Source organism: Engraulis encrasicolus, chromosome 22 (assembly GCF_034702125.1).
Source record: "Engraulis encrasicolus isolate BLACKSEA-1 chromosome 22, IST_EnEncr_1.0, whole genome shotgun sequence".
NCBI lineage: Eukaryota > Metazoa > Chordata > Actinopteri > Clupeiformes > Engraulidae > Engraulis > Engraulis encrasicolus.
In genome coordinates, this window is record NC_085878.1 from 36407514 (window position 1) to 36433831 (window position 26318).

Here is a 26318-nt window from a genome sequence, read left to right on the forward strand (position 1 = left end):
CAGAATTAAATGCCATGTCTGGAAGGTGGCCTGATTGCCATGTTTTGATGTTTGTGTGCATATTTGCAGATCACCCAGGACGACATTAGGAAGACATATGGCGGGTCCTCAGGGAGCAGAGGCTATTATTCCAGTGCCTTTGCCAGGTCAGTACAACCTCTGTCAACTGCAGCAGATAAGTGCTTAATTGTGGCTTATTTTATGATGAGTATGTAATTGACTGTATCGGTTAGGAATGGTGAGCCATATGTTCTCCATTTTGCATGCCATTATATTTGGGTGTTGGGCCAATAACACTGTTGGCAGAGAAAAAGTGAAAAAGAAAGCAATACATTAGTTTCACAGAATTCAGAGTTCTGTTATGTAATATCAAAAACGGGGAATGCATAAATAATAAAAAAAGCAGAAATTGCATCACATCGCCACAATCAAAGGTCCCCATCAAAAGGCATGCTGTTTGCAGCGCTACTGACTGACGTCTCTGGCGGAGGGGGAACAGGGGTGCCATTATGACGGCAATAACAAAGCCTGCTGTCATCTCATGCCGCCAACACTTCCTCAGCCCCCCGACAGACCCAACGCGACAATTGTTATAAAATACACGCTGTGCCAGCTGATAGAATTTTAGAGTACATTTTGCCTGTCTTTCTTTCCCTCAACTCTCCTTGTCTTTTTTTGTTTTTGCAGCTCTACGAATGCATATATGCTCATATACAGATTAAAGGATCCCACGAGGAATGCAAGTGAGTGTGATCTTGCATCTTTTATTAAGCTCATCTTGGTGTTTTTGTTGTGGGGTTCCTTCATTTCTGGTGTGTGTGTGTGTGTGTGTGTGTGTTTTTCTTGATGTGAACAGAGTACCTTGATGTGGAAGACTTCCCCGAGCACATAAAGCGCCTGGTGCAGAAAGAGAAGGAGTCAGAGGAGCAAGAGAAGAGGCAGAGGGAGATCGAACGCAACACCTGCAAGGTGACCATATACAGTCACACGCACACACTGACACAAACCTGGTGCACATGCGCGCACGCACACGCGCACACTGACACAAACCTGGTGCATATGCGCGCACGCACACACACACACACACACACACACACTTACACCCACACAAGCACAGAGACAAACGCACACTCCCTTGTTGGGCCACTTAGACATACGCACATGCACACGGTCACAAAGGCCGTTCACGGTCCCTGAAGGACGCTTGAGTGCCAATCTGATATCTTGAGGATGCTTGAAATGCCTTATCCCTCCCCCACCAGCAGCAGATTTCATCATGATTTCTTACTTGTCCGCACTCACCTGCTGCCTCTCTTTCTTCTTTTTCTGCCCCCTTCATCTTCTCTCCTCCTCCTCCTCCTCCTCCTCCTCCTTGTCTGCTTCAGATCAAGCTGTTTTGCATGCATCCCGTCAAGAACATGATGATGATGGAGAACAAGCTTGAAGTTCACAAAGACAAAACGCTTCGAGAAGCCACAGAGATTGCATATAAGGTAAAGACACTGCAGACACGCGCGTACACCACACACACACACACACACACACACACACACACACACACACACACACACACACACACACACACACACACACACACACACACACACACACACACACACACACACACTGTCCTTGGGTCAGCACTTCTAGCACCTTCAGTAGGCTGTGTGCTGTTGGAAGCAGGGCTTGAAAACGAAATTATTTTTCAAACGTTCCGTTCCGAACGGTTCAGGCAAGTTTCAGTTTAACGTTTTCGTTCCTGCAATCGTTCCCCCACAAAAATATCGTTCCTGAACCGGTTCGGAACGAAAAATAACGTTCGTTCTTAACGTTCCTGCAGTGTTTAACGGCCATATTAAGTCTATTTTCGTGGACTTTATCTTAGAATAGACGTACTCATTATTTCCCCTTGATTTACACAGCTATTCTCAAAAATAATAACACACCCAAAAACACTCAGATGGGCTATCCATCCTGGCAGATTTAACCGGATGCCTATAATTCTTATCAAAAGTAGCCTATGCCAGCCCAGTAGCGGTGGGTGGATGTTGAGAGGCGAGTTCCTAAAAAAATCTCTGGAATAGCGCAGGTAAACGTCAGCATAATAAGAGGTGTCAATAGGCATGGATTTCAGTTAGCTCTATTTAATAGGCCATGATGAGGTTTGCAGCAAGTGAAACGTGTAAGTAAAGGGGACACAGTTTGCTCCACAAAAAAATCCCAAACTGTTTTGAGATGTGCACGATGCAAGGGGTCACTAGTTCAGATATCGGCTACCAACCATTCCAGTGCAAGTCCATCACCACAAAACCGGAGACCTTTTGTAGCCTAACAGAAGCGTCACAAAATAGTAAGAGTTTCCACGTAGTCCATCATATCAGCCCAGCCCTCTGCACGACAGAAGAGAATAATAACTTAAACAACAACAAATGCGCTGTCTTTCTCTATCCCTGCTTGTTGTCACACGCGACCTACTGTTATTCGTGATGACAGCCAGGAAATATTGCGCATTGAGCGGGCCAGCTAACGTCAGCTAGCGTCTGTCCATCTGCCACGAATGACTTTATCCCGCATTGACCACAACAACAGATAAATAAGACGTCCTTGATTACAGCACATAAAACACCAGCTCTCACCTCTCTTCTCTACAACCGACAGTGGGATACGCTGCGCACAACAAAAGCACTTCAGTAACTTTACGACAACATAATTTGCCATAACCGCATTGAACATCGAGGCACTCGGCGGTGCTATTACAAGTAGTAAGCTAAACATGACTTACCCACCAGTTGCCTCTCGAGAGCACTCTGCGAATTAGGTTCATCAAATCGCCTATCCAATTCCTTTGCAAATCATAGACTGTATGGTCCAAATAGGCTACTCTGTCCCTGTAGGAATCCCAACGCCGATCTCAAGACATGTTCTCTTTTGCTCTCCATGGTGTCAATATAAAACTCTGCAGGCCTACTGTCCGTGAATGAGACTGAAGAACGGCGCGGGTAAAGTGTCATTTCTCTTACAAAAACGTATTTGATATTGGTGGTCAACAACTTTAGGGCGGGTTTATTAGAGCCAACTTCCAATCACTACGAGAAAGCCAGGAGAACAGAGACAGTTTAGTTCTAGTTTCCCATCAAAATCTCTGAGGAGAAGCACATCCTAAAATTTACCCAGTGTTTCTCCATACAATGCAGTCGCACTCTGATTGGCCAATGCTCCTCAATATTTTATCAATCGGCGGCAAGAGCTCAGGTGAAGCAAAATGCTGTTGCTGTATGCATGTTTCCCCGTCAGTAGCCGAACTAAAAGACTGCTCGTCGCCATGGTTACTCCTCAAACAAAATCGTGCACTTGTATGAAATAGGCCTATAGAGAACGAAAAAAAAAAACGTTATTAACCGGTTTGTGGATTTCAGAATAACGTTTTTGTTCCGGAACATTTGAAGACCATTTCGTTTTCGTTTCCGTTTCCGTTCCTTGTAAAATTCCATAAAATTTCGTTCGTTTTCGGTTTTCGTTTTCGTTCCTTGAACCGGTTCGGAGCCCTGGTTGGAAGTGAGTGATTGGTCTTAAAGGGCCAAAACATACCAAGGCGGAACGGAACGGTCGCAGGACGGACGCGGTCTTTCTGCTTAGTTTTGGCCGGCGTGCTTTTCTCTGCCTTGCACACTGACAGCGTCGGCGTGCGCGGCCAGTCCTGTTCAAAACCCTCCCCACAGCTAAAGCTAGCGTGCTACTTTGCCATTCATTTGAATGAGACACCGCCGGTTGCCGGCGTGAAAAATACGCTGGAGTTCTATTTTCCAAATGCAGCGCGGCGCGGAGCCGGCTCCCGCGCCGCTGACGCCCGACTACCGCCGGTTGGTGTGTAAGGACAGATAGGTTTCAATGTATTTTCACCGACGCCGGTAAAAAACGCGGCCGTTCCGCGACGCTTTACCGCCTTGGTGTGTAAGACCCCTTAAAAGCCACCCCAACACACCGGGGCTAACTACAGGATTTAGCCATCAGTCTCTTCATGCATCAGTCTCATTAGGCATAATCAATAGCACCAGCTGTAGGGCCATCGATCATGTCATGGAATGATCAATGAGACACTTCTTCACCTCCCGAAATGACCAGAAACGTACTGTTCTGTCATTCCTGCATGCAGCCTATCTGGTCATACTTATTTTTTCCATGTAAAATGTAATTTTCAATGGATGGACCAAACCTTGTCATATTATTATATGAAAAGGTAAACAAACTAATAAATCTATGGACGACAAAACTTTCAATATGTCTGCTTAGGCATCATAAGGCTTTTGCACCAACTTCTGATTGAAGTTTGCACTCCGCACTGGCAACTTGCAATCCGCTAAGATGCCACCATGTGTTAGTATCATATTTTGGTAGAATCAATTGTTGGCAGGGTTGGCATATTTTCAGTTTTTAGTTCATGTTGAATGAAAGTTGGTAAGTTGTGTGTATCTGGCTTAGACAAACAAAAAAGGTTGATGGGGCGTGGGCATGCTCCACCCTTGCAACGTAGGTGCGAGGACCCGACATTGCTGCTTGCAGCTTTAATTGAAGTTTGCAGACCTTGCCTTGCCTTGCCTGACGCGTTGTCGTTTTTCTCTCTCCTGTGCTCTCGTCTCCTCCCCGCCAGCTGATGGAGCTAGAGGGCGTGGTGCCTCTGGAGTGCTGTCGGCTAGTGAAGTATGACGAGTTCCACGAGTACCTGGAGCGCTCGTACGAGGGCGAGGAGGACATGCCCATGGGGCTGCTGCTCGGCGGCGTCAAGTCCTCATACATGTTCGACCTGCTGCTGGAGACGCGCCGGCCAGACCAGGTCTTCCAGCCCTACAAACCCGGAGGTAAGCGGGACACGCAACACCTCCGTACCAATCTCAATCAACGCTGAGCTGTCGATTAGGCCTAGTCAACTCCCTTCTAAAAACTGACTGTTGAAACCATGTCATTATGTGGTCTAAAGGACTCATATACGGCCTGACCAGGGATGCATTTCTCGAAAGCGTAATTGTTAGTAGTTAGCAACCTTGGTTAGTTGCCAATGGGAAATTGCATTGCAACTAACGAAGTAGCTACCGAAGTTAGTAACCACGCTTTTGAGAAATGCACCCCAGGTCTTCCAGCTCTACAAACCCGGAGGTAAGCAGGACACTCAACACCTCCGTACCAATCTCAATCAGCTCATTATGTTTTATGAAGAAGGCATACAAGGACAGGTCAGGACCCCATTTCTGGAAAGCATCGTTGCTAACCAGTTAGCAACTTAGCACTAGGTTTCCAATGGAAAATTGCATTGCAACCAAATAAGTTGCTAACTTTGTTAGGGACGATGTTGTCGAAACGTATCCCAGGGGCCTAAACTAACAAGTCCGACAGGCGGACAACAGATGCGTCCGTCTATGCCCGTTCTGAACCTTTTTTGCCCAAATTCCCCCTTGGCCTCCTCATAACCTGTCAAGGAAATTTATCAATAAGTCTACCATGTACTGTATAAGCCTGGATTTGAAAAAGTACCATAGGATTTCAACAGTGTTGGGCAAGTTACTGAAAAACTGTAATGCATTGCTGATTACATGTTACTGTCTTTTCAAAATAATCCCTTACACTACACGTGGATATTGTCTTCGTGGACCGTAACAGACAAACCGTAAGTTCCATAAACTAATCAATGAGACATTTACTGCATAAACCGAAAAGCGCGCTCTCTGTCAAGCGGTCGCCCCGAACAAACCCTTTAAAAGACGCGTGTGCGTATGATCAACAGTAACACAGCCTTCACTCTCCCTGTGCTCGCGTTAATCGAAGTATCGGAGTAATCTCCTGCACCCACGCTCAAAGCACGAGTTGCTCTCTTGCCTGCACTTCTCACAGCATTGTAAAAAAAAATACAGGGGATTGCCGGTGTTCGGGCTCTTGTTTTCTTCAAAGGGTGTTGTTTCTTTTGAGTGGTGACGCTGTGGAGTCTAACAACACTGAACATAGGAAACGCTATCTGCAAATGTCTCATGCCTTCCTATTTTTTGTGCTCCGCTTGGTGTTATTGACCATGAAGAGTTTGTTAAGTGTGGCGCTTGACAGTTATCCTCCTTATCTGAAGACGTCTTTGTGTGAATGTTTAGGAACTCGGCTAGCACACATGGCACACATGGATGGAATATGCATACAGACTTCTGTGCTTCTGCAGTTGTGTCAGATAATGCAATCAATCAGCTGCGTAGCCGGTTTGCTAACCATTATGGTAGACGTTTTGGTTTGCACGCATGAGCTCCAGGCCAAAACTGAGCTCTGCCACTCCACTGAGCGACTGTCACCTTGTGGACACAAGAGGGAATCACAAGAGGGAATCACAATTCAGAAACGCATCACGGGAGGGCGGACGGACGGACGGACGGACGGACGGACGGACGGACACCAAAGCCTCTTATAGAGATGCGTGGGACGCATCTAAAAAGCTGGTTCAGGAGTGAACCAGGTAAAGTTAAGAGTTATATCATCTAATGGAAGAGCATGTAGTCCTCATTTTCTTAAGAAGCTGGTTGCGGGTTCAAATCCCACCCTTACTTTTCCCTACACGCCCATTCATGGATTAACTGGCCTTCAGTAGGCCTAAGCCACTTAACCCGATAATATGAAATGGTACAAATGGCCAGCAGTGAAAGCGGACTCTGGTTTGAAAGTTTGAATCGGTGAAAGGGTGCCGCATATTCAGAACTGTGTAAGGTTTTTTTAGGCTCTTCGCCAAAGTGTTATCACTCCTATGAACAAAAAAAAAAAGTGTGCGGTACCTTTTCTCTGATTTAAGCATGCCAGATAAGCCAAATGTACAGAACGCGAGCAGCAGCACTGAAGTTTTGTTACTCTGAAACCAACTGTGCAGTGTAATTTCATTTCTGTTTATATGAGAGTTCAGGTAATTCTGAAGGGGAACATTCCAGTGTGCTCTGCTGTGGCTGTCCGCCCTCACCTGAGCAAACAAGTGGTTGTGAATGTTATTTAATAAGTGGAAACTACATTATTTACAAAGGGCTGGGTCAAATACATATTCATGTTTCTGGATATTTATCGTGGGGTTGGCGGAGTCGTAAATTACAGCCTTATGATCTTAAAATGTACAGCAGTGTGTGGACATTAAAACAGGGGTGTTGCGTTTCAGTACAATTTCCCTCCCCGAGTCTCGTCTTTGTTTGTATATGTATGTACAGTGCTGCATGGTTTGACCTTTCTGCAAAGTCTGGGAGTTCAAAGTACATCCATACCCAAGGTTGTGGGCACACAATAAAACCTAACACAACCCATGCCCTAAACTAGGCCGTCATGTCTGTAACCATCTGTATTTGTGTGTTTATGCATGTTTGTGCGTGTGCCTGTGTGTCCTTATAGAGGTCATGGTGAAAGTCCACGTGGTGGATCTGAAGAGTGAGACCATCGCCCCTCCCGTGAGCGTCAGGGCCTACCTGAACCAGACGGTCACAGAGTTCAAGCAACTCATTGCACAGGTACCTCCTACATACCCTTCCCTCTGGCACGCAATCCAATTCAGATGTTGGTTTGTCCTTATCCCTTATCTCAGTGGCGATTGTCTGGAGATCTACTGTATGCTCTTTGTTGTATGCATGTGCTCATGTTTTGTGTGTGCTTGTATTTGTTTGTGCGACTAGTCAAAGAGTTTTCTGATATATGCTTGCATGTCATCTGATCTGGCCAAATTAATCCGAGAGCCAGAATTAGTGAGACATTAGATTAATGGGATGAATGCATAACAATAATGATGATGAAGAATAATATTATAACAATATTGGTTCTTATTTTGTGTTTGTGTGGCAGGCCACGGGGCTTTCTGCAGAGACCATGCGTGTGGTCCTGGAGCGCTGCTATAACGACCTTCGGCTTCTCTACGTGCCCAACAAGACACTGAAAGCAGAAGGTTTTTTCAGGAGCAACAAGGTTTCCCCTCTACTGCCTCCAATAAGCAATAAACAATAGTCCTTTTTATGTCCTTTTTATGAGCTTGCCTTTTCCCTGCCAGATGTCTGGTGCAGAATAGCCAGTGATTATAAGGCTTGGTTGCTCTGAGATGCAGATTAGGCATCACATCTCCACCTGATCTTGATGTATCTGTTTATCAGGGATGAACCCTAGGCATGCATTTTGAAATTGGTTAAAGTGTTATGGTGTGCCTGGATAATTTGGCTGATTGAATTCAGTAAGACTTTGCTTAATCAATCCCACAAGGGGGATTTGAAGTGTTGCAGGGGGAGATGTTGCCTACAGAAAGCGGTAGGTGTTTTTTGGATGGTTGCTTGTTATGGGTTGCATTAGTTCCCGTGTCTGACTGTGACTCCTGTTGTCCCTCCAGGTGTTTGTGGAAAGCTCGGACTCTGCGGACCACCAGGCGACGTTCACCGACTCCAGCCTGTGGAAGCTGCTGGACCGCCACGGGAACACAATCAGACTGTTTGTCTCGCTGCCCGAGCAGTCACCAGGCTCCCTGGCCAATAGAACTAGTTGCCCCAAGGGCACCTCTGCCACCACCAGCGGTAACGGTAACGGTGGAGGAGACTCTGAGGACTCTCTGGAAGGGGGAGCCAAGGGCAACAGGAAGTCAGTGGAGGCTATCCTGGAGGAGAGCACGGAGAAGCTGAAGAACCTGTCCTTACAGCAGCAGCAGCAGCAGCAGCAGCAGCAGGCCTCCAGCAGCGCAAGCACCAGCGGCAGCCAGAAGAGCTCCGATCACAGTGACTTTGAGCACATTGACTCCCCAGCCCTGGAGCTGGACTCGGCAGTAGCGTCCACCTCCTCACAACCTCCTCCTCCTGCTGCTCCTACTACTGCTGCAGCTGTTGCTCCTGCTGCTTCTACCAGCACCAGCCCCCCTCCGTCCACCCAGCAGCAGCAGCAGCCGTCGGAGGCCAGCAGCAGCAGGCCGCGCGTCAGCAGCTCGGGGACCACCACCGCCAGCACGGCCACGGCCGGCTCCTCCTCAGAGCCCGACAACCCCTTCCCCTTGGAGGAGCGCTCGGATTCGGACATGAACAACGACCGCAGCACCAGCTCGGTGGACAGCGACATCCTGAGCTCCAGCCACAGCAGCGACACGCTCTGCAACGCCGACAGCGGTGGAGGGGGCGGTGGCGGCGCCGGGCCCCTACCGCTGGCCAACGGCCTGGACTCGCACAGCATCACCAGCAGCCGGCGCTCCAAGGCCCACGAGGGCAAGAAGGAGACCTGGGACACGGCCGAGGAGGACTCGGGCACCGACAGCGAGTACGACGAGAACGGCAAGAGCAAGACAGACGGCCAGGCGCAGTACCTCTACTTCAGGGCCGAGCCCTACACGCAGGACGAGGGCACAGGAGACGCACAGAAATGTGAGTAAACCGATTTTATTTATTTATGTATTTTTTTTATTTTTTTGTTTTTATTGATTTTTCAACAAAAACCCCCCACATAAGTCACAAATGTCCTCACACTTTGAGTTATTCAAATATGGTAGTACAAATCAACAAAATGAGTCCACAGAATTTTAAAGTTTCATTGTTCAAGGTGTCAATATTGCCACAGAGAGACAGTTGGTGGTGAAAATGAATGGAAAGAGATAATGATATTTCAAACTATTTCATACTGCATTTACATATGAGTGCCCTGTGATGTTGTTTGTGATCATAAAGAAAGGAAGTAGCTGTTGTCCAATAAGAGAGATTCTGAGCATATACCGGTAAGCTTAGTTGGTATTATATGCTACAAAGGACAGCCATGAACATATTTTATCTAAACTCCTTGACTTAATTCCCTGAACATTTCTACCTCGCATTTCTTCAGAATTGACCCTTATTTAGTGTTTGTCATTTATACATGTAGCACTTATCTTCCCATGCTGTTTCCTGCAGAATTTTTATTTGTCATGGTGGTGGGGCGGTAAAAGTATATATTTTTTGGTTAAGCATCTTTAGAAATTACATTCACAACATGAAATCTTTTCAGGGTACCTAGTCAAGGTGGTAGGTGTTTCTTGTCAAGGTGGCCGCCTTAGTAATTAAGTGCTGGGGGAAACCCTACCATGCTGTGTAGCCTTTATCCACCTGCTGCCAGGTCATTGTGTGTGTCCTTTAGAAGGAAGACTGCACATCCCAGGTGACGGTGCCTGATTCAGGTGCTGTTGTTATGCAGCCATGTCTGCATGTGGCAGCCTTGGCCTAATGGGTAGAGCAGTGGTCTTAAGATCAGTGTTGCAGGTTCGAATCCCACCCATACCTCCTCAGTCCATGGTTGAAGTGCAATTGAGCAAGGCACCCAACCCCACATTGCTCTAGGGACTGTAACCAATACCCTGTAAATAACTAAGTCGCTTTGGATAAACAAGCGTCAGCCAAGTGTAATGTTTCTGTTGCTATGCTGGCCCTGCAGGTCTCCTGGTCCACGTGGACAAGAGGATCTCGCTGGCGGCGTTCAAGCAGAACCTGGAGCCCTTTGTGGGCGTCACGTCCACGCAGTTCAAGGTGTTCCGCGTCTATGCCAACAATCAGGAGTTTGAGAGCGTCCGCCTCAACGAGACCCTCTCCTCTTTCTCGGACGACAACAAGGTCAGTTCCTAACCCCAACCTCACTCACGTCAGCGTGTCTCGTCATAATGGGCCAGTGAGTCATTGTCTGTGCACTAATGAGAGGTATTTTTATGCTCTTTTATAAGATCACCATCCGGCTAGGACGAGCCTTGAAGAAAGGAGAGTACCGGGTGAAGGTCTATCAGCTGCTCGTCAACGAGCCCGAGGTAAAATGAAAACGCAGTCAGTCCACAGTTTTCAGACACTGCTGCGTCAAAGGCAGTCGTGCACATTACATAATAACTTGTATAATGCAATCATTGTGTGAAGCCTACAAGCTACTTGCACTTACAAAAAATGTAAGCGATACAAAACCACATGAACGAGTAGCCTTGTGGCCATTTCTAAAAGTTTTACCATTGTTTTTGATGATGGCATAATTTGCTATATTATTAGCCAGTGGGAAAGACGAGCACATTTACTTGTTGTGACCTAGACAACATTCACCTTTGAAATATGTTGACAAATTTTCACTATAATAAATAATGTTACATTTAATGCTTTAAATTCTTTCCCCAGCCCTGTAAGTTCCTGGTGGACACGGTGTTTGCCAAGGGCATGACGGTCAGACAATCCAAAGAGGAGCTGCAGCCCCTGCTGAAGGACCAGTGCAAGCTGGACCTCAGCATTGACCGGTGAGGCTGCCCTCTGACTCACACACAGTCAGACGCTCCACGGCATCAGTGAAGGATGATGATGCTCATTCGTTGCGGAAATCACGTTCTCATATGATTAAAGTTGGATGTAGATGGCTTCAGAGAGATAACGCCCTGCCCCACATATTTGATTCGATCAATTTCTAATTGATGAAAATAGTCTTTGTGAAATGCACTGAGAGAGGAAAATTTGGACCTTTGTGTATATTCATGAAGGTTATATTGAACATTCTCAACATGACGTTTCAATGTCAGCAATAGACAAGGGAGTTATTGGGTGAAAAATCGAGATGTAATTACTATTCAATCAAGTCATCTCATGCTACACGTAGCCAAATTTAAAATGTTTGCGTCAGTTTTTCGCTCATGAATTTTTATCAGCCCGTGAGTCAATGCTTTAACCTTTTGGAGAAGATGACTGATTCATGTCTAGCTAGCACGCTACAGCTCTACTGTCTGGAGCCTGCTGAATGCTAAAGAGCATTTTATCCTTTTCACTGTATCCCATTTGATCTTCCCAAGGGACTGTCACAGATGAAAATGAGCCTTTAGCTATAATCTGCCACAAGTCAGTTAACTCTTCGCTTCTTGGAATGAATTCATCTAGTACATGGTTCACGTTTCAAATAAACAAATTAACTATAAAAAGTTGAGGAATACCAAGGCACTCATCTTCTTTGTAATTAAAATGCCTTTATTTTGTTGCTCATTCCTGACGAAGGCTTCATGCCGAAACGCGTCAAAGTGTTTTAATTATGCAATGCCCAATAAAAAAAGGCATTTTAATTGCAAAGAAAATGAGTGTCTTGGTATTCCTCAACTTTTTAAAATCAACCAAGCCTGTCACCAAAGAGTACCATCTTTACTAAGAACTAGCCGTTCCAGGAAGCACTCCAACTGGACTTGATTCTGAAACAAATAAACGAATTAATCTTTTACTAATTTAATCTTTGGTTCAAATGAACTGAATGAAACTAAATGAAACTGATGTCTTCCCTCCTCTGGTCAGGTTTCGGCTCAGGAAGAAGACCTGGAAGAACCCTGGGACGGTGTTCCTGGACTACCACGTCTACGAGGAAGACATCAACATCTCCAGTAACTGGGAGGTGTTCCTGGAAGTTCTGGCGGGTAAAGGTCATGTTTATTGTTTTTGCAGGCTTAACGCATGGCTTCCGAACAGGATGACTGAAAAGTATAATGTCAATGGCCTGGCCAAACAGTCTGCTCTTTTCTCTACACTTAACCACAGCACAGTCAACTTCGTTCTTTTGTATTTCATGAGTTTAATTCTTGTTTCTAATGTTTGTTCAATTACTGTAATGCCATATTAGCATGTTAAACAGATTAAACAAACACAATTCCTCAAGTGGATTTAGACTCTAATAAATTTGGTTGTTTCAAGTACTCAGGACAACTCCAGTTAAGTGGCAGGACCTGTCATTAGTACAGCCACCATTTCCCACCTCCACACCACGTCATGTAGATAAGAGAACGCATAAACAACACGAGGGAGCAGCTACTTGCACTGGGCCCAGCCAATATTTCTCTCGGTTGTTTCTGAGGTTGTGTTTAACACCAGTGGTGAGATGAATGAGATGGGCTGAGTGCTGAGGAGTTTCTGTATTAATGTGTTGTTGTGCAGAGCCGGAGCGGATGAAGTCCATGTCTCAACTGGCGGTGCTGACGCGGCGCTGGAGGCCGGCCCAGATGAAGCTGGAGGCCTTCCAGGAGGTGGTGCTGGAGAGCAGCAGCGTCGACGAGCTCAAGGAGAAGGTAACGTGCGCCACACTGGGAGCAGGCACACCTTCACAGGCTACCTGTGTACATATACAGCCACAGCAAAAAATAAGAGACCACATCAAAATTATCAGTTTTCCCCCCCTGATTTTACTATGTATAGGCATGTGTTTGAGTAAAAGGAACATTGTTTCATTCTATAAACTACTGACAACATTTCCAAGAACAATGTGAAAGACTGACAGAGAGCATGTCAATATGCATGGAAGCTGTGATTAAGATCCACTGTTATTTCACTAAATGTTGATTTCTTAATTCTTCCCAAGTCAAACATTATGTTTAACATTAGATTACATAACATCTTGTTTTCGTTGCATTTTTAAAGTCTGAAAACTTTGCATCTTTTGTGTAATTTTGACTGTAATTCTCTGCAGATAAATGCTCTAAATGACCATATTTTCATTCAAAATTTGGAGGAAATGTTGTCGGTATTTTATAAAATGAAAGAACAATCTTTGTTTTACTCAAACACATAGCTGTCCATTGTAAAAAAAAAATCAGAAAAACTGAACATTTCAAAGTGATCTCTTCATTTTTTTGTGGCTGTATGACTATGCCTAGAGGTGTTATTGTGTGTGTTTGTTCATGTCATAAATCAGGTCTGTGAAGTTATTTTTGCTACGTCCTTATCTTTGTTAGCATTGTACCGAACTTTTAGCTTTTCCTGTGACCTTGTCCCTGTGATGCATGCTTAATGCTGCTGATTCTAGTGTGCTGATTCATCTTCATCTCCAATGCTGTCATTTGAGGAAACAGACTGATCAAGACATCACCACTAGAGGGAGCTAATATTGCACTTGCTTGTTTATGAATGCATTCAGCAGTCATTGATGCTTTTTTTTATCACTTTTGTTTTACAGCTCAGTGAGTTGAGTGGTATTTCCCTTGAAAACCTGGAGTTTGCCAAGGTATGAGGGCGTTTTATCATATTATTTTGAGATTTTGTTGTGACCAAAACACAATGTAGTACTGTTAATATATTCCGTGTTCCCGGAAGAAATATTAATTTCTATTGCTTCCATATAGGGCCGAGGAACGTTTCCTTGTGACATCTCGGTGTTGGAGATACATCAAGACTTAGATTGGAACCCCAAAGTGTCCACCCTTAATGTCTGGCCTCTCTACATCTGTGACGATGGAGCTGTGGTCTTCTACAGGTAAGCAAACATACTCAGGCTGAAATGGTCGTTTCTGTTGCCTTTCGCCCTAGGGTCTTGTATTATTTGGATCTGAGGTTTAGTTGAATTTTGGTGTTCTTGTAAGTGTTTTTAAGGCCAAATTGTGCTTGTACAATTGTTCAAACCAGCACTTTTCTATCTGATTTGTTAGTTCAATCTTTCAACCTGCCCCCCCCTTGAAGTTGTATGCACTAGGGCTGTCCGCAAATGATCTATTAATCGTTGTTCGACCAAAAAAAATTCTAGTCGACCCATTGGTCGATTAGTCGCAGCGGAGGGAAAAAGTCGATTAGTCGGAGTAAATGACGACCACTGGTCGACCAACAAAATCCTTGGTCATGGACAGCCCTAATGTGCACATCAGCAGTTCGTCAGTCAGTTGGAAATGGTTTCGCTGTCTTCAGTTTCTGCATTTTGCATTACCCCGTTGACCTTGTACTTGTCCTCCGGTCCCCCAGGGACAGTAGCGAGGAGCTGCAGGAGCTGTCTGAGGAGGAGCGCAGCGAGCTGATGAAAAAGGAGAGCAGCCGGCTGCTGAAGACGGGCCACCGCGTTAGCTACTCGCCCCGCAAGGAGAAGGCCCTCAAGATATACCTGGACGGCGGGCCCGCCAAGGACCCAGGACAGGACTAGCACCGAGACCGGAGCTGGAGCCAGCAGCAGGAGAAAGAGAAGAAGGACGGGCTGAGGAGAAACCAGCCTTCCTGTCTCCTTCTAAAAAAAAACCCAGCTGTTGTCCCTCTGTCGATCTCTCACACCTGTCTCCATTTTTTAAAACATAAAACGAAAAAGAAAAAAAAACCCAGACAAAAAAAATATGAACATTTTATTTTTTGTTCCTTTCCCCCCCGCTGGCCTGCCTGCCGCTGTTTAGCGTTGCCCAGCCGCCTGCGTCCCGGAGGAGGGACCCACGTTGAATCAACGTAACCAGTGCTGTCTGGCTGAGCTGACGGCCCTCCAAAAACCCTGAACTGCAAAAAAAGAAAAAAAACTCACAGGAGGGGGGTGAGAGGGGCGGGCTGGGGTATAGAGTGGCTCTGATAATAACTATTGTGCACTATAGTTTATTGTACTGTAAAGTTGAAAGGGATGTGCAAAAGCTATTCACTTGTAAATCAAATCAGAAAACAAAAGAAAAAAACCTACAAAAAAATGAAATAAAATCGAAGACCATCCATCTGACAAATCAGCCCTATTGGATGTAGAGCGTGGTGGACAGGTGGTGTAGAGGGCCCATTCTGAGATCTTCTGAATATTTTTTTTTCCCCTCCCTCTCACAATCTCTGCTGATCTCTCGCTTTCCATTTTGCTCTATTTTCCCTCATCAAAGGTTTTTTGTCTGCTGTCTTTTCATTCTTTTTGTCCCACCCTGGCACCTTTTATGTCTCCTTCCACATATGCTGTGTCTTCTCACAGGACGTACACCATTGGCCTGGATGGAGGCCAACTTGTTCTCAGTGTGTGTGCACTTTCTCTCCCCTTCGTCTATCTGTCTGACTGGAGTGACCACTGGAGCTGGTGATGCCCCCATGCTATGCCCCTGCAAAGCCACGGTCTTACACGCTACGCTCTCCATGACTTCCCCACTGTCTTCAGACTTGCAGACTTCACAGTTTGTCGCTTCACAGGCAAGCTCACTGACTCAATGAAATGTTCTGGGTGATTTTTTTTTCTTCTTCTTTCTTAGATCATTCAACTTCTAAAGAGTGATATGATGGGAAGTGAAGTGCTTTCCAGCCCCCAGATCCCACCATGGCTGTTTCCCATTTATCTGTACATTTGATTGTCTGATTTTTGTTTTTCTTTTCTTCCTTTTTCTTTCTCCTTCATGGGGTTGCGTTGCATTGCGTTGGGTGTTTGGGGGTCGACTAGTCCCTTCATTACTCGGTCACCTCTGCAGGCGTTAAGTTCTTCAGTGTTTCTAAACAAAATGGAGTACTTCTGCCTAACTGCAGCAACGTCCTAATCCAGGGGGACACATTCTCAGTACTGGTACATAAGTAGTCTGCATAACCGTCTGGGGTCACAGAGACTCACAAACCAGCTAGATGACATCATGTATCACCTTTTTTTCTTTCAGTTTGGACCTTTTACTTTTGTTTTTCGTTCCAAATGTAAATTATTTTCACAGCAGACTTAATTATGACATTGGAGTCTGGCGCGTGATCTGGCACACATTTTAATTTTCATTTTTAGGTCTGTATTTAACCTTTGTTTCTTGTAGAATATTTCGCCTGTGTTTTTTTTGTTTTCTTTTGTGCACGATGTGAATGGAGCTGGTTAAGGGGTGTTTGAGCTTTGGGGATTGTGTTGATTGGTTGGGGTGGGATAATACGGGATGGGGGGGGGATTATAAAGATGCAGGTATCCAGAGCTGAGGAGTGAAAACTAGGCTGACCGCTGCTGCCGCTTTATGTAGACTGAATGAAACAGCAGACTGAGTTGGACGCACACATACACATATTTTCCCCAAGCCTGGTACCGCGTCTTCACAGCACCATGGCAACCACACCGGGCTCCTTGTGCCGCCACGAGCTGTTCACAGTAGACATGCCAATACAGAAATAAAGAGACAATAAATTTCCTCCTTTTGGTTTTTATTTACTTCATTTACACACCTTTTATTGTGTTTAGCCTTTTTGAGCACTGCAGGAGATGGATGTAGTGTGGAAACTTGCTGGTTTTCATTGATTGAATGTCTCTGTTCTCTGCTACAATACACAAAGTCCCTTGAGGTCGGGACAGCTTTTTTGAGGTTAAAACAAAGTCACTTAATAGTAATACAAGTATGAAGGTATGATGAAGAATCTGCATGTGACTGGTTTCTTTGTCTTAGTGTTGTAAGATGACTACAACAAATGTTTGAAACAAAGAAACTGTTCTGTGCAATGCATGATGCGAGAAATGGTAATACTGATCCTACCTTTTTATATATATAAAAAACAGGCTTCAACAGGTTAACAATACTATACTGCAGCTGTAGAGTCATTTTACACTGGGTAAGGTTTTCAATGTTTATGATTTTCATTTATTCATGCAAAAAAAAAATCAAGAAGAAATCCATTGGAACACATTAATACTTTATTTGTATTAGTAAGCTGTGACTGAGGTACAGTGGGACTTTGGTCTTTGGGAAATAGAAGGAACTGGAACTGATCGACATTGATTGCTTTTGAACTGCTTATGACATTTGCCACTTTCATTTATTTAAAGCGGGTTACCTTCCATTTACAATAAATAAATAAATAAATACATCTTACTAGGACTACATGGTATTCTGATAAATACAATGAGCGTGTATAACTTGGGTGGTGGGGGGGGGGGATTTCCATATTAAGGCTTTGGGCTGAGGCTACTGAAATGAACTCCAGTGTTAATATGAGGGAAGTGCTGAGCAGGTTATCTACAGCATTAATTATCTAAACGATGAGCACACTGCAGCAGTACTTCACTTCAAATAAGGGCTTGGCATCGGTATATGGTGTGGTCATTGTAGTAGGTGTTGCGGTTTAGGTTAGAGCTGGGTTGAAGTCTTCTCTCATAAGGGCTCTGATTTGCTCTGCTTTAGGAATGTGAAATGGCATCGATATGGGGATATAGGATTGCACTCTGCTGAAGTTTCTAACCTACCAAGAGCTCCATCACGGGACTGTGTCTGCCTGCTTGTGTCTACTTGCTTGGTGTCTGTGTGTTCAGATGATGTAGTCGATCTCGGAGTACAGGGTGTCGGTCAGCTCCTCCTCACTGGAGTTCTGAGGCTGCAGACACAAGGAGCCCCGGCTGCAAGAGAACACAGCAGGCATTACTGTCAGGGTGGCCAGATGAGACTGATGATTTCCAGCCAAAAAAATCCCATGCAATTTGAGGCAAATTCTATTGATTTCTATGGCCATAAATGTGCAGAAAAAAAACAGCTGAAATGTGGCTGTCCTAAGCAGCCCAATTGGACGGGAAACCACCCAATCTGGCTACACTGATTACTGTATGTCATCGACTGAGTCATTCGACACCAATGGCTTTAAGGACTCGTAAGAAGCCATGTACAAGAAACATCTGATGTCATGTGTCTAACCCGAATTCTCCTCACACATGATGTAGTAGCTGTTTTTACTCCATTCAGCAGTGTGGCAAGCCTTATTGTTAAAGTCATTCAGTGTAGTAGGTAATATTCGTCAAAAATAATACATTTTGGAATCTATGACAGCCTTTTTGGGTCACTATACATACCGGTAATTAACTCATGAGAGCACTGGCATTAAAACTCTGCGTATGGTACATTTCACGTGAAACACGTTTCTACTAGAAATAGCCATGACTAAATGTACTTGCAAAGGCGTTCGTTCAAAATATTTTTTGAACATTCTACTGTTCTTTCTAACTGGGTGTTTAAATGAGAATCTCAAACAGGCTTCATACCCCATATGTTGGCACTGCAGTCCTCCGGCACAGGGGCAATGCTCCCTTGGTCCTTCCCCCTCCATGTCCCAGGACAGGAGCTCCATCAGGTGATTGGTGGAGATGAAACAGCGCTCACGCTCCATTGGCTTGGAGTTGCACACAGGGAAAAGCAGGGCTGTTGAGAAGCATGGGGAAACATAAAGACAATTATGGCTTTATAACTTAAAGTTTATTGGACCTCCATGCTGGTCTTAAGTGCTAATTTAAGTCCACAGCCTATTCGTTCTATTTTTGTCCTCAAAGACAATTAAATTGGCCTTTTATGTTAACACCAAAGACAAATAAAAGCATGTAATGAATGAAAAACAAATGTTGAATGTTTAACACATGGTAGACCAGTGGCTTTTTGTGACTTAACAACAGACGTTTCAGCTGAAACTCCAGTCTGTTTTGTCCAGGAAGAAACCAGATGTGGAGACATGAACCATTCAGGTTTTGGCATGTACAGTATATCACGAAAGTGAATACACCCCTCACAGTTTTGCAGATTTTTGAATATATCTTTTCATAGGAAAGCATTACAGAAATTTCACTTTGACACAATGATTAGTGACCTTTTAACAACATATTTAACCACTTAAATTTCTTGTTCACTCAGAAAAAAACTAAATACAGCCATTAATGTTTGAACATGTACTCACAAAAGTGAGTACACCCCAGATTAAAATCCGGTAGAGAAGGGGCTGTGTTGGCTCGAATCGTCTCGAATTGAAACGAAATGAAAAGGGATGAAAAGGGAGGTCATCAGTGTGCGTTTCAACCTTTCTTTGCATTGAACTTTTACATTTTGAGTCTGCATCTGGCTTAAATAGATTGGTTTGAGATTTGAATGCAATCCTATGGAGAATATCAAGATCTGCTTCAGTAGTCACAGTGCATGTTGACATGCATGTTTCTTTTAGGTGTATTTCAGATTGCCAATGTTGACAGCATTCATGCATCCCCAAACCATGTCAGTCCCACTACCATGCTTGGCGAGGAAGAAGATACACCTTTTTTGTAAAACTCACTTGTTTACCACCACACATGCTTGACACCATCTAAAGTATATTTGTTTATCTTGGTCTCTTCAGATCACACGACATGGTTCCAGTGATCCATATCCTTGGTCTGTTCATCTCTCTTGAGACCAAGATAAACAAATTTGCTTTAGATGGTGTCAAGCATGTGTGGTGGTAAACAAGTGAGTTTTACAAAAATGGTGAATCCTCTCCATAGCCAAGCATGGTACTGGAACTGACATGGTTTGGGGATGCATGAATGCTGTCAACATTGGCAATCTGAAATACACCTAAAAGAAACATGCATGTCATCATGCACTGTGACTACTGAAGCAGATCCTGATATTCTCCATAGGATTGCATTCTATTAGGATAGGATTCTATTTAAGCCAGATGCAGACTCAAAATGTAAAAGTTCAATGCAAAGAAAGGTTGAAACGCACACTGATGACCTCCCTTTTCATCCCTTTTCATTTCGTTTCAATTCGAGACGATTCGAGCCAACACAGCCCCTTCTCTACCGGATTTTAATCTGGGGTGTACTCACTTTTGTGAGTACATGTTCAAACATTAATGGCTGTATTTAGTTTTTTTCTGAGTGAACAAGAAATCTAAGCGGTTAAATATGTTGTTAAAAGGTCACTAATCATTGTGTCAAAGTGAAATTTCTGTAATGCTTTCCTATGAAAAGATATACTCAAAAATCTGCAAAACTGTGAGGGGTGTATTCACTTTCGTGATATACTGTACAAGCGGTACGCAACCAATTACCTTTGTGGAAAGCACAGCACAGGTCACCATTGCAGTCGCTCTGGTGCTGGCAGATGCTCCCCCGATCTCCTTTGGTGGCGTTCTGGGCACACTGGCCCCAGATACACAGCTGTCCCGAGCAGCACTCCTCATCCTTGCTGCATGACTTCACACACACACACACACACACACACAAACCAAAATGGCAACAGTTAATATTTCTATAAGAATTCCATTGAGGTTCTCTCTCTATCACACACACACACACACCATTATGTCAGTCCGATAAACACGTATTGCCTTTCACTTCAGATATAAAGCTCATGAGTTCCTCTCAAGATACATCAAAATATTGTTTGTTTTCATGTCTTGTGTATGTGGAAAAACTCAGGTACAGCTGCCACATCATCAGTGAACTTTCCTAGTTCAGGCAGCTTCCTCTTTACTCTACAGCATTCCAGCCTACTGTCATGCTTATACAAGCATAATGACACAATAATCTTCAATCTAACCTTTGTTTTCAGCTTAATGTCTTGTATGTGTATGTGATCTGCTTTGTTAGTAGAGATGCAGCTGCCCCATAGCAATAGCAGACTGTCCTGGCTAAGGCAGCATCCTCCCCATCCTACAGCTCCCCCTATCCTGCAACCCCATGCTTATACAAGCATGATGGCATTACATTGTTTCATTACATTACACTTAGCTGACGCTTTTGTCCAAGCGACTTGCAGTTATTTACAGGGTATTGGTTACAGTCCCTGGAGCAATGTGAAGGTTAGGTGCCTTGCTCAAGGGCACTTCAGCCATGGATGGAGGTGTAGGGAGTGGTATGGGTGGGATATGAACCGGACACCCTCTGATCTCTGACCATCTTCTTGATCGTGTACCCATGTCTCATGCTTATACAACCATAATCGCATGGAATAAATGACTCTCGAATCTAACATTTGTTTTCAGCTTAGTGTCTTGTGTATGTGAGAAATGCTGTTTTATACAGAAGAAGCTACCTCCGCATCAGCAAGTTGTCCTCATTAAAGCAGCATCCTCTGCATCCTACGGCACCCCCTATCCTCCCAAGCTTATTCAAGCATAATGAGTCACGGCACAGTAATAACAATGCATGTACTCCATACATCTGGAATCTTGTATCTTAAATCTGCTTTTGAGTTCTTGTTCTTGAATTTGTTTTCAGCTTTATTCCTTGTTCATGTGAGAAACTCTGTTTTATACAGGTGCAGCAATAGCATGCCATCCTGGTTGGGGCAGCAGCATCCTCCCTCCTCATCAGCACCCCCTATCCCCAAACCCCATGCTGCTGCTACTGCTGCTACTGACGACTAGCATCTGCAGCACCTCAGCTCTGCTTTCTCCCTCCCTGCTCCTCTCCTCTCCTCTCCTCTTCAAGTCTCTCGTCTCTTCTGCTTCCCTCGGCACGTGAGTGAGTCAATAGAAAACACCAGAGGTGCTGCTCATATTTAGCCCAGCACTGCACTCTGATCTGATGCGAAGGTCAGTGCAGGGAAAGCACGCGTCCATATCTGATTACAAGTACACTTGTGGCTTGCACTGCAATGCAGTCCTGATGCAGACAAAGTTGGTTGCATCATATTGTTCACAAGGCAGGGGTAGTGCAAGTGCAGGAGGGCCTTTGGGCTATCAGTGTTCTCTTTTTAGCAGCGTGGCAGCCTCCAAAAGAGATGCGAAACATGTCCCACTGAATAAGCTCTGAGCCCCGTGTTTTCTCACACAGCTGCTTTTTGGTCCCATAAAAAATACAACTCAGCACACTTCTAAGCTTGTAATATCCCTAGAAAGGCAAAAGCCAGGCAAAAATCTCTATTCTTCGGCTCATTTATTTATCATGAGGAATCATCCACTGTTCCACAACAGTGAGCTCAAGTGATGCACCATAAAGTTGCACAATCTGCACCGTTCTATTCTACGTGATTTTTCTTTTTTAGATCTCCTGCAACCAACTGCCTGCATTTTTACAGTTCACATAAAAAAAACTGCCGTCTCAGTCTTTCCTGTGAGCACCACATGGTGAGTGGCAGGTAGCCTTACCCTGTCCAGCTCCTTACAGGGCAGACACTGGGAGCGGTGAGTCTCATAGAGGCAGTAGGTGCCCTTCTCACAGTCCTCATCGATGATGCACTCCTGTCAGGACACAGGGGAGGGGAGGGACAGGGGGAGGGACGAACGCAGAGCATCTCAGAGCGATTATGTCCTCTTTTGAAAGTCGCTTTGGTTATACAGCGTCTGCCAAATGCAATGTAATGTAATGCAATGTAATGTAATCTCAGAGATGACGGTAACATTTGCGTCTGCATCCCAGTAATATTTCATGTTTAGAACCCTTCTATGCACCCTTTAAGATTGATGAAACCTATATTCAGACTCCCAAGGCAATGTGATAGTTCTATTTTCATAAAAGAGCCTCACATAGTTGATATAACCTCACAGGCCTTCAGTGTTGTGGCCTTTAACCGTTATATCCTCCCGGTGTGCAGTAAAAATGACTGCATCCAGATGTTGTATCTCAGAGCTCAATGCTTATCTGGGTGCGCACTCAGCATTCCCAAGTCATTATGGGTTATCATTAGCTGACACAGCTATCTTCTCCTAGCCTCCTCCTCAACATGGATGATACACACCTCTTAAATCTGGAGCTATGATCACACTGACCCTGTGCTGTGGTTGTCTAATAGGAAACATCTGCTGGGTTGGTAATGGGAACGTCAGCTTAGACCCATTATATGCACAACGCATCACTTGTGCACACATCTTTATCAGCTGCAAAATTTCAACGCAGTGCTGAAATTGTAAATTAAACATTTTACGACAGGCCAAGTGCTTAGTGGTGTCATGGAGGATCTACAGAGAAGCTACACATCATATCAGGGCCCTCAAACTTTCGGTAACTCCAAAACCAAGCCCCTGTGTGCTAAACTATAGGGTCTCACTCTCAACATTATTTATCGAAGCCATTAGTGACCTGAAAATGCTAGCCAAGACATTAAATATGAAACAAGAACAGGCTGCTGATCCAAACATGTAGTTACGAAAATATGTTGTTTCTCCCCTTTGCTGCAATATTACTTCATAAATAAGGCATGTCTCAATGAGGATATGGGAGGAAACCACTGTTCATAAAATTTGTCTGATGGGCCCAGATGAATTTCGCTATCACTAGAAAAACATCAATGACACAGCCAAATCATAGGCAAAGCTAACCACTACACTGACAATTGTAAGACAATCAAGTGAATTGTTTACCAGTTTTCCCATTTTCAAAGCACCTCAACATGTTCAATGAGAACTGAAACTGTCTGCCAGGCTCTGTGCTTCAGAATACAAGCCTATACATCACATCCTATGTCAACTCTGACTGAGCATTTCCATCAGTGTGCTGTGAGTGATGACACAGCGGTTTGCCCTGAAGGACAGCGTGGAGGCATGAGTAGGCTCTAGCTAAGAGGTATCAGCGGTGGGGAATTAGCTGACAGAGAGTGTCCTGTGTCTCAGTGTGGCGTCTACAAGACTGAAACGCTAAGATACCCTAGCACCTCAGGATGGCTGGCCGACCTCTATACTGCAATATCATCATCAGGAGTGTAATAATGAATTTATGTAGTGTTTTTTTTATACTTGAGTAATGCCGTTGTTTCCAAGCAGAGGGATGAGAGTAGAAACACTCACGTGATTGACATCATTTTCTTTGCTGGTCTGGATCGCCATGGGAATGTGGGGCTCTGCAGTTGCATTGTCAGTCACCTGAGTGAGGACAAATAGAAACAGAAACGCATCAGAAAAGCACCTAGAGCAATGAACTGCTGATAACAGTTCAATAAACCTATATGTATATTACATTTACAACCACATATATTTTTTCACTTCCCAAAATGTACTTGTCGACCAGCTGTGGTGTTGGACACCTGCTCAAATCTATTAAAATAAAAACCACAACATGTTTGGCTACAGGACTATGGGCCTACATGAGCCTCATGTCCCTTTTTTAGGCTATTATAATGGGTCTTGCAGACTTGAGGAATAACAATGAACTTAGAGCTTTTTCAGTTCAAGAAGTTAGATAACACTTACCTTCTCAGCATCCTTGATAAGTGGAATTGGAGTGGACTGATTTCCAGCCACAGTCTCACTGATGTTTTCATGGTGGTAACCCTGTGCATCTCTGATGGATTTGGAACTCTCGTTGTCTATCTGCATCAAAAAGTCTTCTTAAGGCAATGCAACATTCATAATAGGCTAATAATAAGGACAGGCATAGCCTACCTCCTTTGCACAGTAATTCATTGTTTCCCATAATTATACAGTTTAAAAACATGCATGGGTAGATTGCTTAACAAATAATGTGGCATAGGCCCACTTACAAAGATTCAAAACTGTGGCATTACTTACACACATGTAGCCAGTAAAACGACTTCTGTTAAAGATAATTTTTAAAAGCATAATGTCCATTTAGGTAGCCTAAACAAAGCACATTACAGACCAACCTGGTGTACGGCGTTCTCCAGTTTGTGCTGCGTATCTTCCATCAGTTCCTCCACCTCGCGAAACATGTCATTTAACGTCGCGTGACCTTGGGATACGTTCGCCTCGAGCGTGATGTTAACGTTCGAATCCACAGTTGTTGGCATGTCTGGTAAAATACCATGTCCGACGGCCAGACACAAGCTGAGAGCGAAAAAGAACATCATCTCGTCGCAGTGTTGTAGTGCGTGTTCTGATGGAGCTTGTCCTCTAGGTCCGGTCTTCCTAATGTACCGGGAAATGGATTCTGAGGAGAGCAACACTGTCATGTGGGCATCGCGAAAGAAGCCAGCTGTGCCAATCCTGGCAAGACGCCAACAGGACAGGGGATGAGAGACTCCGATGAAACAGCAAAATTGTGAACTGTTTTCTCAGCAGCACCTCAACCACAGGATAACAACAACAAAACAGAAGACTAAGTTTGGTCTAGGGACTGTGTTAGGCTAATGGAAAACACTGGCTGTTGACAAGGTATGACGCAGACAGTGAAGATGAAAATGTTTTTATTTTTTTATTTTTTTTAAACTTGTTAATCAGGGCAAGTTCAGTAGTGTTTATTGTTCCATGGTTTATGCTTTGAATTTTAGTTTGTGGTTAGTTCCGCTACCACGTTGAACCCTCGCCGCACCAGGCAGGATTCCCTTGTTTACTGTTGTGGACATGATGTCATGTTGGAACATAACCTATTGATATTACTAAACTCCAACTGTCTCCATTTGCTCAATTAAACACGGCCATACCGTCTTTTTGTACCATTTTAACAGCTGGGTTAGAGAAATCACAGTGACACGGGTTCACTCATATCATTTGTCCATAACCTACATCTTACCTGTACCTAATTGGCCATTTGTTTTATGGTCTCAGATCGCCATCGTGTGGCATTGACCAAAAGGCCTTAACCTATCCAGTGATGTGCCATCATTTCAGATAATATTCAGACAAAATGCTACTCAGTCATTGTAAATGAGTGTATGTGGGATACTATAACGCAGTTCCAAATAACACAGAAATCGCAGTTGCAAATAACACATAAAACCTCCTGCGCTCGCATACAGGAAATTTAGTGAAGGTTGATAAAGTTGAATTAGATGGCTTGTGAATTAAATTTTGGTATAGGCTGCTGGCGCTCCACCTGATGCAACATGATTATAAAATACTTTATGAGATCGACATTTATTTTTGTAATTTCAAACAACAGTGATTAGGCATATAACTTTGTGCAAATATGTTACTGGATGGATTATTTTAGATTGTGATTCAGTCTGTCAGCTACAAGTCTATTTCAATATAATACAGATGTACGCCCACAATTGG

General features: G+C 44.2%; 2 protein-coding genes across 7 annotated transcripts in view; one reads left to right on the plus strand and one right to left on the minus strand.

Moving 5' to 3' along the window:
• Nucleotides 1-16828, plus strand: part of usp47 (ubiquitin specific peptidase 47) — a 39965-nt gene extending 23137 nt beyond the window's left edge. For all 5 annotated transcript variants that reach the window (XM_063187810.1, XM_063187812.1, XM_063187811.1 and 2 more), the window contains 16 exons: nt 70-146; nt 688-743; nt 857-969; nt 1386-1493; nt 4649-4856; nt 7393-7508; nt 7837-7956; nt 8369-9380; nt 10417-10592; nt 10700-10780; nt 11133-11248; nt 12279-12397; nt 12912-13042; nt 13927-13974; nt 14093-14223; nt 14703-16828. In XM_063187810.1, the coding sequence (XP_063043880.1) occupies nt 70-146; nt 688-743; nt 857-969; nt 1386-1493; nt 4649-4856; nt 7393-7508; nt 7837-7956; nt 8369-9380; nt 10417-10592; nt 10700-10780; nt 11133-11248; nt 12279-12397; nt 12912-13042; nt 13927-13974; nt 14093-14223; nt 14703-14877 (2787 nt within the window). In that variant the 3' untranslated portion in view covers nt 14878-16828. The remainder of the gene's footprint in view (nt 1-69; nt 147-687; nt 744-856; nt 970-1385; nt 1494-4648; nt 4857-7392; nt 7509-7836; nt 7957-8368; nt 9381-10416; nt 10593-10699; nt 10781-11132; nt 11249-12278; nt 12398-12911; nt 13043-13926; nt 13975-14092; nt 14224-14702) is intronic.
• A 96-nt stretch (nt 16829-16924) lies between these two features.
• On the minus strand, nt 16925-25827 carry dkk3a (dickkopf WNT signaling pathway inhibitor 3a). Of its 2 annotated transcripts, XM_063187817.1 has the most exons (7): nt 24968-25827; nt 24555-24674; nt 24153-24227; nt 22518-22610; nt 20475-20619; nt 18661-18817; nt 16925-18024 (listed from the first exon to the last, which is right to left on the minus strand). In XM_063187817.1, the coding sequence occupies exons 1-7, from the start codon at nt 25271-25273 to the stop codon at nt 17937-17939; spliced, it is 984 nt and encodes a 327-aa protein (XP_063043887.1). In that variant the 5' UTR covers nt 25274-25827; the 3' UTR covers nt 16925-17936. The 2 variants fall into 2 exon arrangements, with proteins under 2 accessions (XP_063043887.1, XP_063043888.1); XM_063187818.1 differs by lacking the exon at nt 22518-22610.
• Between the last annotated feature and the right edge of the window lie 491 nt (nt 25828-26318).

What these genes read in the sequence shown, in the direction of transcription:
- dkk3a (XM_063187817.1), bottom strand. Translation starts at nt 25,273, where the DNA reads ATGACAGTGTTGCTCTCCTCAGAATCCATTTCCCGGTACATTAGGAAG. An exon ending in AAGAAAATGATGTCAATCAC is followed by an intron (nt 22,611 to 24,152) that starts GTGAGTGTTTCT and finishes GTGTCCTGACAG; the next exon opens with GAGTGCATCATCGATGAGGA. An exon ending in CTGCAGTGCCAACATATGGG is followed by an intron (nt 18,025 to 18,660) that starts GTATGAAGCCTG and finishes GTTCTCTTGCAG; the next exon opens with CCGGGGCTCCTTGTGTCTGC.